General features: G+C 41.1%; 1 protein-coding gene across 1 annotated transcript in view; it reads right to left on the reverse strand.

Annotated features, from left to right (window-relative positions):
* Positions 1 to 12,500, reverse strand: part of LOC118241364 (NACHT, LRR and PYD domains-containing protein 3-like) — a 520,672-nt gene that overhangs the window by 506,405 nt on the left and 1,767 nt on the right. Inside the window, exons 1-4 of the mRNA XM_035526158.1 lie at positions 12,304 to 12,500; positions 9,898 to 10,071; positions 6,160 to 6,333; positions 5,482 to 5,655 (exon numbers count right to left, since the gene is read on the reverse strand). The exon at positions 12,304 to 12,500 is cut by the window's right edge and continues 1,767 nt beyond it. Coding sequence (XP_035382051.1) covers positions 5,482 to 5,655; positions 6,160 to 6,333; positions 9,898 to 10,071; positions 12,304 to 12,500 — 719 coding nt within the window. The remainder of the gene's footprint in view (positions 1 to 5,481; positions 5,656 to 6,159; positions 6,334 to 9,897; positions 10,072 to 12,303) is intronic.

A 12,500-nucleotide genomic window follows, 5' to 3' on the forward strand; every position in this document is an offset into this window, starting at 1 on the left:
TGGACTCATATGAACATGTAGGGAATTCCACAACAGACATCCACAGACCGGAGAGTTCCCCGTTTCCCGGGCAACCTAGGTTTTCGTCATTCTCTATGGTTCCCTGTCTCCTGCCCTTAGTCTCCAGCTGTTCTACGTTTATCCCTAATTATAGTACTATAAAAAAACCTTCTCTACGCATCTTGTTTGTCGGTCAATGTCTTTGTCATAGAGTGTCTTTCATGGTTTCTAGTTAGTTCTCGTCTGTTCACACTCATGATATTTCTGGTTAACTCACATTTGTTCTTGTGCACTTCTTTTTGGTTTGTTCTCTGTTTCTAGTTAAGATCTCACTTGTTCTCCATGTGTAGTTAGATCTCGCTCTCTGTTTCCCAGTTCCCTTACTCACCTTGTTAGCCTGTTATTCTGTCTGTCCTTTGTTCTGTTTTTGGTTGCAAGTTTCTGTTATTAAATCTATTATTAATCTTAGTAATGTTCATTATGGCATCACTCAGAGAGAGAGAGAGAGAGAGAGAGAGAGAGAGAGACAGAGAGAGAGAGAGAGAGAGAGAGGTGTTGTGTGTGTGTGTGTGTGAGAAAGAGACAGATGTGTAGAGTGTGTGTGTGTGTGTGTGAGAGAGAGAGAGAGAGAGAGAGGTGTTGTGTGTGTGTGTGTGTGTCTGTGAGAGAGAGAAGTGTAGTGTGTGTGTGTGTGTGAGGCGGTGTGTGTGTGTGAGAAAGAGACAGATGTGTAGTGTGTGTGTGTGAGAGAGAGAGATAGAGAGGTGGTGTGTGTGTGTGTGAGAGAGAGAGAAAGAGACAGATGTGTAGAGTGTGTGAGAGAGATAGAGAGGTGTAGTGTGTGTGTGTGTGTGAGAGAGAGAGAAAGAGACAGATGTGTAGAGTGTGTGTGAGAGAGAGGTGTAGAGTGTGTGTGTGTGTGTGTGTGTGTGTGTGTGTGTGTGTGTGTGTGTGTGAAAGAAAGAGAAAGATGTGTAATGTGTGTGTGAAAGAGAGAGAGATGTTTATTGAAAGGTGTTTATTGGCTCCCAGTGCTCCAGTGCAAAAGAAAAACCACATCAAATCAAAAACAAAGACAAATATTCAAAAAAGTAGAATTTAGCATTTACAAGGTCAAGCAGAAAAAATTCAGCAATCATAAATTCTCCAACATCAATCAATTTCAAAACACCACTCTACTGAATTTTCCCTTAGAAACTTATACAGGGAAAATCAGGAAATTATGTGACATAACTTCCTGTGTTTGGGCAGCACAATTCCCCATAAAAGTCCCCTTCAACCCAGGATATGGTTTCTTTTCCCTCCAAATCAACATAGAAGACTCTCCACAAAAATAATCACAGGTAAGTTCATTTTTCTCTTAATCTACTTTTGTTTTACCCACTTAGTTACAATATACAAACTCTCCTGGCCAGATAAACACTAAACTTAAACTCTAGTAACATATTATAAGAACAATATTTAATCTCACATACTTACAGTAAATGTCTCTTCCCCTGCAGGTTCTCACTAAATAAAATTATTTCTATGTTCACCATCATTAAATCACATCAGTAAAGGCTGATCAAACAATCCCTGAGTGTCTGTGTGTGTCTGTGTGTGTCTGTGTGTGTCTGTGTCTGTGTGTGTTTCCCTGCAGACTCAGGTGTTCTCCAGGACACAGGAGGCTATTCTAGCTCACACACACACACTGAGCAGTCAGGATACCAAAGCCCAAACCCTGCATAGAGGGGCTCAGTGAATGTGGAGTGGAGTGTGTGTAAGTGTGTGAGTGTGTGTGTGTGAGAGACGCTGTAGAAGGACAGAGTGCCTGCAGCCCAGTCCAGATACACTCCTACTCTGTTAGAGCTGGAGGGGGCAGAGATGGCAGTGTAGTTATTATTGTGACTGACAGAGTGTCTGTTATTATAGCAGCACAGACTCCAGGACTTTAGATTACATCCAAACCTACAGTCACTACTGTCTCCTTTCCTGCTGATTCCTTTATATGTCACTGATATAACTGCCCCTCCCCCCCACCCACTCCTCTCAACCTCCCAGTAACAGCGTCCAGTCAGACTCTCTCTACACAGAGCCTGATACAAGACATCAAATCGCTCTGGATGATCAGGATACGACTGCTGCTCCTCCACAAACTTCACCTTTCTGTTCCCCTCAGACAGAGACAGACGTGTGTGTGCTGTGTTTGGGTCCAGTGTAAGATCACATGCATCTGCACACAAGAAGAGACATTAGAGGGCACACATACTTTGTGTGTGTGTGTGTGTGTGTGTGTGTGTGTGTGTGTGTGTGTGTGTGTGTGTGTGTGTGTGTGTGTGTGTGTGTGTGTGTGTGTGTGTGTGTGTGTGTACATAACATTTGCTTCTTACATTTTCTTAGACCTGGTTTGGTTCTGATCTTCCCTGCATGCTCCACCCTAAAGAAACACACACACACGCTTAATAGTTTTGTCTGTCTCTGTCGCACACACATCGATAATATTTCTCTCTCTCTTTCTCTCTCTCTCTCTCTCTCTCTCTCTCTCTCTCTCTCTCTCTCACCCACACACAGAGATAGTAGTTCTGTCTCTCTCTCACACAACCAAACACAGATAATATTTCTGTCTCTCTCTCACACACACACACACACACACACACACACACACACACAGATAATATTTCTGTCTCTCTCTCTCTCTCACACACACACACACAGATAATAGTTCTGTCTCTTTCTTTCTCGCTCTCACACACAAAAAACACAGATAATAGTCCTCTTTCTCTCACACACATGCAGACAAGTTCTGTCTCACACACACACAAACTCACATACCTAAACACACACACACACACGGATAATAGTGTTTTCTCTCTCTCATACACACACACATATACATACACACAATCCGATTATGTGATAACGTAAATAAAATGTGAAAAAAGGAAAATTCAATTTCAGCATATGGGTGGAAAAACATGTTTATTTAGACCTAATCCACATGAGACAATGTTAAGAAATTGAACACATTTGTGTCAGTCTAAAAAAACTTCAGCCCCATTGAACATATACTCTATTCATGCCATCCTATAAAACACATGTTGCGCAGAGCTTTTCTCTGAGTTGCATATGTATTTCCTGCACTTGATGCATGTGTATTGTTCCATGCATATGATGACACAGCACCACAGGCAGCCCAGATCTTGATTCCGTATTTTGCGGGTTTAGATGGTATGTATTGCCTGAAGGGGCAGTGGCCCCTAAATGGCACCAGCTGCTCATCAACAGTGACATTAGGGCCAGGGTTGTAAAACAGGGGCAGGCAGTGCACCCACTTGTCCCATACTGTTCTGATGGCAGCTAGCTTGTCTCTCTGCCACCGAGCTAGGTCTGTCATCTCAGTTATCAAAGCAGATAATCCTGGAAATTATTTAAAAGTTTTCTAGAGACATTGTGGCACAGAACAGGTCTCTGCCAGTTTCTGCATCCCACAGGGATTCTGTGGATTCCCCTTTGGATCAGAAAACTCCAGCAAGGATAAGAAGCCCAAGGTATGCACGTAAATGGGTTTGGTCCATGTCCTTCCAACCCTCTCGAAAAGCACGCCTTCCCTGTAAATTGGTGCAATCCAGAATAATTTTCTTGATGTCATCCGGGATGAAAAGTTCAAAAGAAGACTCTATGTCCTGGATGTGAGTAACTGCCATCCATGTTGGCCCTGGTCGCATCTTTATCACATTGGCAGACCTGCGGGGTAGCTCTTTCTTTGGCCAGGAGACCATTCAATTTTACCATTTTTTGACATCCATATTTCTCCACATGCTAGCTGATAATGTCCTAACTGCTGTTGGGCTGGTCCTGCAGGGGGCTGCTGATGGGCTGGTCCTGTGGCTGGCTGGTGAGGGGTTTCTGAGGCTGGTTGTTGACTTCTTCATTTTGATGGAGGTTCAAGTTCAGTTTTATCCTCTTCAGACTCATTGTCAGACTCTGGATTGACAGAAATGTTATCTTCAAAATTCAGAAAATTTTCTCTTCATTATTTTCCCAATGTTCTCACTGTTCAAAAATAATTTCTAAGGCCTTCTGAGCAGAGAAGCTTTTTGCCATCTTGATCAACTGCTGTGCATAGCCATATATGCAGATATTTATTGGTTGTAGTCTGCCCCCAATTTTGAGGAGTGTGAAAATAAAGAATGATTCCCACAAGATGGAGGGTAAAATGTGCATAAATGTAGGATCAGACAGCTTGAAATATAACAATGTTGCAATCTTGACTGTGAATAGTAGGACCTTGTGCATGAACACATATGCGCGCACACACACACACACACACACACACACACACCCCACAAACACAAACAGTAGGTCATGTAGGAGGTCACTTTTATTACCTGTGGGTCCAGTGGACCTGAAAACCACCTGTGTAATATAACTGTGTAGGGGGGTGTACAGGGTGAAGTCATTAAAAATGTGTTATGATACATGTTCTTCACAGGAAATGACCCAAAGCCATGAAATCTGAGGTTGAAATAATAATCAACTGCAACATTTTTCTTTTGGTAAACATTGAAAACACAGATCCAAACACCACACAAGGGTTAAATCATTGCTTCATTTTTTTCTGTTTTCTCATTCTCTCCCTTTCTCCACCACTCACACACACTTGCTCTCTCACTCACTCACACACAGAAGCACAGGTGAAATGAAAAGTCACTCCATCAAATGGGTGAGCTCACACAACACAAAGGCCTCACCATGCGGTCCAGCAGGTTTCTCTCTCTGTTTTAAAGAGTCCAGACTCCTCCCCATAATCACACCTGTCAATCATGATGGGGAGCAGGAGCCAACCAATCAGACAGGAGGACGGTAGCTCCGCCCTCTGGCCTACACAGCTCCACCCGCTAACACTGACACACTTACCATAACACACTACAGTACAGTTCAAAATAACACACTCGCCATAATGCTCTACAGTACAGTTCAAAATAACACACTCACCATAACGCTCTACAGTACAGTTCAAAATAACACACTCGCCATAACGCTCTACAGTACAGTTCAATATAATATACTCACCATAATACACTACAGTACAGTTCAATATAACACATTCACCATAAGACACCACTGTAGAAGAATTTACTATAACACACTCACAATAACAGCACACAGCAGTACAATTTACTAAAACACTCTCACAACAACACACAGTAATACAGTTTACTACAACACTGATTCTCCAACTCACTCTAAACCCAAACAGTAGACAACAAAGACAATGCAAATATATTACTGCACAGCAGAGTCTACAAACAGGATTAATTATTAATAATGAGACCAATCAAAAATACATAAGGAACAGATGATTATGGCCTTCACCAGTTCAGTTGTTCACACACACACACACACACACACACACACACACACACACACACACACACACACACACACACACGTGCACATAGAGACACACATAACGCATGCACACACGATAAAGTTCCATACCTGAGTGTCTCCAGTCTGCAGTGGGGATCCTCCAGTCTAACAGAGAGCAGCTTCACTCCTGACTCTCCTGGGTGGTTGTAGGTCATATCCAGTTCCTTCAGGTAGGAGGGGTTTGAACTAAGAGCTGAAGCCAGAGAAGAACAACCTTCCTCTGTGACCAAACAACCAGACAGTCTGTGGTGGGACAAATGGGACCAGTGAACATTTGAATCCTGAATGATGATTGTGCTATGTGTACATTTTCAGATACCTAGTGTTAAAGGGAACAGGTACAAATCGTTCAAAAATGATCTTAGAACTGCTGGTGCATAATACTGTACTATAATGTAGTTATTTTTTTAAAGGACACTGACCTTTTAAAATGGCTCTTTATTTACATTCAAAAATAGTCACAGAAACTCACCTGCTCTCTAATTACACACCTGCTTATGAGGACCTTATGCCCCACCCCCTCTCTAACTACACACCTGCTTATAAGAGGACATTATGCCCCACCCCCTCTCTACACATGTGTTTAACAGTGTCGGGTACTGAACTGCTTCTAATAGTGTCGGGTACTGAACTGTCTTCATGCATATTCATCTTCCTCTAAAAGAACAGTGACCTTTTAAATATTCCTCTACAATATCACCACACCTTACTACCTTTTTACATTCAAAAATAGTCATAGAAACTCACCTGAGAATCTCCAGTTTACAGTGTGAACTCTTCAGTCCAGCACAGAGCTGCTCCATGCCTGAATCCTGCAGGTCATTAGTATTCATCTCCAGCTCTCTCAGTGAGGAGTTTTCTGTTTGTAGAACTGATGTGAGAGATTTGCAAGACTCTTCAGTGAGACCACAATCAGATAGTCTGCAAAGGAGTAAATGCAGGTCAGTCAGAGGATGATGAAATACAAGATGATGAAATATCAACAGAAAATGACAAAAGGCTGATTAACAAAACGTCGACTGCACAGAAGTAGGCAGGACTCAGGAATTAACCAGTAAGGAACATTGGCAGCAACTATGATATGCAAAACCAAACAAACAGCCTGGAAAACAGAACACAGGGCTTAAATAACCGAGACTGATGAAGACTAACCAGACACAGATGAACATAACTACAGGCAGGATTACAGACAAGGGGAATGAAACCAAAACAAGCATGGGAAGGCATCAATGTGGGAGCTGTGACACCAGGAGGAGGAAACTGTGACAGTAGGTTATCATGGAACATGTCCCATGCTGTGTGAACAGTCCTGTATAGTATCCATTTGTTCCAACCAGCAGTAGATTGTCTTACTAACTGGGACTTTCTGTTTTATTCTCTGCCCATAGGTGGTGAGGAGAAGAATGGAGCACTGCTCTGTCTCATGATACAGATTATGTGCTGGAAGTTTTCCTGAACTGTCTTCAGGTTTGCTTTATTAAAGACCCCAAGCACAGTGAACACAGACTCAACACACCTGGTTTACTGTTTGATAATGGGGTCATACAAGTGCTGCAGCTCCAGGTCAGTGTCTGCTTGTAGAGGAATAAACACCACAGAGGTGATTATGGAGGAATAAACACTGCAGTATTGATTACGGCGGAAGGAACAGGTGTCTGTGAAGCAGACCCCATCAGTCAGTCAGGTGTGTGTGAGGCAGACCCCATCAGTCAGTTAGGTGTGAAATGAAATGTATCCCTGGAGTTCATGAAGTTTGTTCTCCATGAACTGTATGTGTGGCAGTGAAATACTGGGGATAAGAGGACGGTTCACATATTGTTTCAGTCGGATCAGAACTTTGACTCACCTGCACTGCTTGCGTGAGGACTCAAGGACATCTGACTTTTTGCACAAAAGAACTGACATGGTCAGTTTCACAACTGTCCTTACATGCATTTGTGTAGAGCCAAATACTGATACATTCTCAAATTCATGAAAAGACTTTCAACTGTTCACTCAAATTATGCTGATTATATGATTTGTAAAGAAAAACACTGTATGAAATGCAAAACAATCATTTTCACTAGTGGTCTCAGATGTTGGTCCCAGAATATATGAACAACAGCAGTAACCTGCTACAGTTTTAGGTGAGTGACAGTAGTAACAGCATTAGCTTCTGGGGGACTCATTGCATGTTACACTGATCACACAGAGCTGTGAACGTCACTGCATGTTACACTGATCACACAGAGCTGAATTGGATTTAGGTTTAACATAACAAAGTAACAATGACAACTATTTACTAATAGATTATGACAAAATGCCTTGGTAAAATATGTAAACAATGAAAATGTTTCAAATTAAGTCATATTAACACCTACACCTTTATAAAGCGTTTCAGTTGAAGTCATATTAATACCTACACCTCTATAACCCCTATTCACACCAACGGCCCCTAGCAGGCAGACCCAAACAGGCATACTCAAATAAATTACTTGATAACATCGAATATTCTTAAAGTACAGTACATTTATCAACATACCATTTCTTAGGACTAATTCAAGCACCTGCTTACCGATTTTCAGCCATCTACATGCATCTGTTCGCCAGAAATTGCACACTGACGACATCGTGTTTTTCAGGTAAAATTTCCACAAAAACATGCCTGCTCTTTTAAGTTGCCTTTTAAATCATTCTTCCAGTATAAGATAAGTTCAGATTTTGTCATAGAAAATTCAATTACCATCAAAACAACTGCATGACATGTTTAAATGGTATACAGAGTGTTAGTAAAGTTCTTTAATTCCGTGCTCACTTCTTTGCGTAAAAACAAAGTTTTTCTTTTGGTTCGGTTCCTTTGTAACAAACCCAAACTACGCAAGCCTTTGGTTAACTGAAAAAGCATGCTACTGATGTTAAGTCCCCCTTTTCTATTTTATATTCATTTTTATTGGCCGTTGCAGCACCATTGTCTTGGAGTGACATCAATTCACACCTATGTGTGAAAGGGGAAGCTGGAGGGAGGGTGACTAGCATTTACTTCCAGGCATTTCCAAGAGTTTCCAGGGCAAGCTGCTTGATTGGCAGCTATTTCATCAAATAGAGGAGGGTTCGACAAAAACGTAGACCCCTCACTTGCCTTATTTAGTCATCCCTTTAATGCTTAAAGGTCTGCGCACTGTGTACTGTCAGTGCTTCAGTGTTGTTAGCAGATAGCATAGTGCATCGGTTTGGCGCTGTTTGGCAAAACCATAAGAATGATTTGATGATTTTGGCAATATGTTTGGACATCATGGAAAGGAAGAGGCTTATTTTAGCTGAAGTTTATGTGGAATTGTTTGAGTGCTGCTAGCATGGACTAGCTTGATTGCTAGCATAGATTAGTTTAGCTGCTAGCATGGAATCACTGCGATGTTTGCATAGCAAATCACTGGATATTTCCATTCACTGCTGGAAATCGTACAAATCGTAAGTATAAATGAGAAATTATACTTTTCTTTACAGTATTACAGAATTTACATTATTTTCTCCAGCATTTACAGTATTAGCTAATATAGTAGTAGTAGCTAGTAAAGTATTTGCCCCTAATGATACCACCAATGATGCTATGAAGCCAATATTGTTGTGGAAGTTAATAAATTAACTTATTGTGATGTTTTAGCAAAAAAGAAACATCCAAACTTGATGTATAATGATAAATGACTGTGTGTGTATTTGGAGAGGTTTTTGGACACTCCGGAGAAGTCTAGGACACCTAGTGGAAAACATTGTGTAGCTACTTAGTCATTTCATGTATATGCTCAAACCTGTTCAATTTATTACACAAGACCCTGGTGAATCAGAAAATGCAGAGTATGAGTGAAAATCAATCTCCAGCATCAATAGACACATTATACACCAAATAAAAATCAAAGGTGTTTTATGTTTTTTTTGACATTTTCTTCTGTATTATATGATCTCAAATGGAACCTAAATGATGGACAAATAAGCCTAGATGTGAACGGATGTTTTGTCCCAAGTGTCTACTTCAATTTGAATCCTGAATGATGATTGTGCTATGTGTACATTCTCAGATACCTAGTGTTAAAGTGAACAAGTACAAACCATTCAAAAATGATCTTAAAACTGCTGGTTCATAATACTGTACTATAAGGTAGTTAATATTTTTAAAGGACACTGGCGTTTTAAAATGGCTCTTTATTTACATTCAAAAATAGTCACAGAAACTCACCTGCTCTCTAATTACACACCTGCTTATGAGGACCTTATGCCCTGCCCCCTCTCTAACTACACACTTGCTTATAAGAGGACCTTATGCCCCACCCCCTCTCTACACACGTGTTTAGGAGTGTCGGGTACTGAACTGTTTCTAATAGTGTCGGGTACTGAACTGTCTTCATGTATCTTTATCTTCCTCTAAAAGGACACTGACCTTTTAAATATTCCTCTACAATGTCACCACACCTTACTACTTTTTTACATTCAAAAATAGTCACAAAAAGTAACCTGAGAATCTCCAGTTTACAGTGTGAACTCTTCAGTCCAGCACAGAGCTGCTCCACTCCTGAATCCTGCAGGTCATTAGTATTCATCTCCAGCTCTCTCAGTGAGGAGTTTTCTGTTTGTAGAACTGATGTGAGAGCTTTGCAAGACTTTTCAGTGAGACCACAGTCAGATAGTCTGCAAAGGAGTAAATGCAGGTCAGTCAGAGGATGATGAAATACAAGATGATGAAATAACAGAAAATGACAAAAGGCTGATTAACAAAATGTTGACTGCACAGAAGTAGGCAGGACTCAGGAATTAACCAGTAAGGAACATTGGCAGCAACTATGATAGCAAAAGCAAATCTACACAAAACCAAACAAACAGCCTGGAAAACAGAACACAGGGCTTAAATAACCGAGACTGATGAAGACTAACCAGACACAGATGAACATAATTACAGGCAGGATTACAGACAAGGGGAATGAAACCAAAACAAGCATGTGAAGGCATCAGTGTGGGAGCTGTGACACCAGGAGGAGGAAACTGTGACAGTAGGTCATCGTGGAACATGCCCCATGCTGTGTGAACAGTCCTGTATAGTATCCATTTGTTCCAACCAGCAGTAGATTGTCTTACTAACTGGGGCTTTCTGTTTTATTCTCTGCCCATAGGTGGTGAGGAGAAGAACGGAGCACTGATCTGATTTGCTGAATGGGGTGTGGAGGTTCTCATAAGGGAGATTAACAGTGACCTAATGTGTAGCTCTGTCTCATGATGCAGATTATGTGCTGGAAGTTCTCCCGAACTGTCTTCAAGTTTGCTTTATTAAAGACCCCAAGCACAGTGAACACAGACTCCACACACCTGGTTTACTGTTTGATAATGGGGTCATACAAGTGCTGCAGCTCCAGGTCAGTGTCTGCTTGTAGAGGAATAAACACCACAGTATTGATTATGGAGGAATAAACACTGCAGTATTGATTATGGCAGAATGAACAGTCAGGTGTGTGTGAGGCAGACCCCATCAGTCAGTCAGGTGTGTGTGAGGCAGATCCCATCAGTCAGTCAGTGTGTGAGGCAGCTCCCATCAGTCAGTCAGTGTTTGAGGCAATGATCTCATGTCTGCTGTTGACATGAAATGTATCCCTGGAGTTCACAAAGTTTGTTCTCCATGAACTGTATGTGTGGCAGTGAAATACTGGGGAGAAGAGGACGGTTCACATGTTGTTTCAGTCAGATCAGAACTTTGACTCATTTCTCCTGCACTGCTTGCATGTCGGCTCAAGGACATCTGACTTTTTGTACAAAAGAACTGACATGGTCAGTTTCACAACTGTCCTTACATGCATTTGAAATTCATGAAATAATTTCAACTGTTCACTCAAATTATGCTGATTATATGAGTTATAAAGAAAACATTGTATGAAATGCAAAACAATCATTTTCACTAGTGGTCTCAGATGTTGGTCCCACAATATATGAACAGCATCAGTAACCTGCTACAGTTTTAGGCGAGTGACAGTAGTAACAGCATTAGCTTCTGGGGGACTCACTGCATGTTACACTGATCACACAGAGCTGTGAACGTCACTGCATGTTACACTGATCACACAGAGCTGAATTGGATTATGTTTAACATGACACAAAGTACATTGACAACAACTATTTGCTAATAGATTATGACAAAATGCCTTGGCAAAATATTTAAACAATGAAAATGTTTCATATGAAGTCATATTAACACCTACGCCTTTATAAAGTGTTTCAGATGAAGTTATATTAACACACACCTTTATAAAGTGTTTGAAATGGAGTCATATTAACACCTACATCTTTATAAAGTGTCCACTCACCCTCATCAGTTCTATTGAATATCTCTAAAAAGTTAGAAAACTGCCATCAGTGTGAAATGTGTGTGGGTGTGTGTGTGTGTGTGTGTGTGTGTGTGTGTGTGTGTGTGTGTGTGTGTGTGTGCGCGTGTATACACACTGATAGTTCATACTTGACCACTTCTTTATGTTACACTGCAGCACATTTTCTCTGGCTGTTTCACAAAGAGTGTGAAACTGTTGGCCACTGTTTTAAATGTAGGACCATTCTCAACACACAGACACACAACTATCCATGATATCAAATATCATTTATCCATCATTAATACATTTAGACTAATGAATCACTAGACAGTGTTAATACATTCCAGTGTTCTACAACTTTATAGGAAACTTTATGGTTTAACTTAAGCACCTGGTGTTGGAGCCTTCAATCACCTACTTGTGCTTTAATGTAGGATCTCTCCATCCTTCTCTCTCTCTCTCTCTCTCTAATGTTCTCTATCACTCTCCTTTTCATTTTTCACAGAAGATCTTATGAGTCAAGAACATCCATTGCTACATCCACTGTTCCTCTCTAAATGAAAATACTCACATGGCTTTTCTGGATGCTTTGACCACTGGCAGCAGTCTCAGTAGATATTCCTCTGATGGGTCATATTTCCTCAGGTCAAACTCATCGAGCTCCTCTTCTGAGTTCAGCAACACAAACGCCAGAGCTGACCACTGAGCAGGAGAGAGTCTGGCTCCAGGGAGATGACGTTTACCTCCTCTGTTCAGGTATGTTTGGAC

This window comes from Electrophorus electricus, chromosome 5 (genome assembly GCF_013358815.1).
Source record: "Electrophorus electricus isolate fEleEle1 chromosome 5, fEleEle1.pri, whole genome shotgun sequence".
In the NCBI taxonomy this organism is placed as follows: domain Eukaryota; kingdom Metazoa; phylum Chordata; class Actinopteri; order Gymnotiformes; family Gymnotidae; genus Electrophorus; species Electrophorus electricus.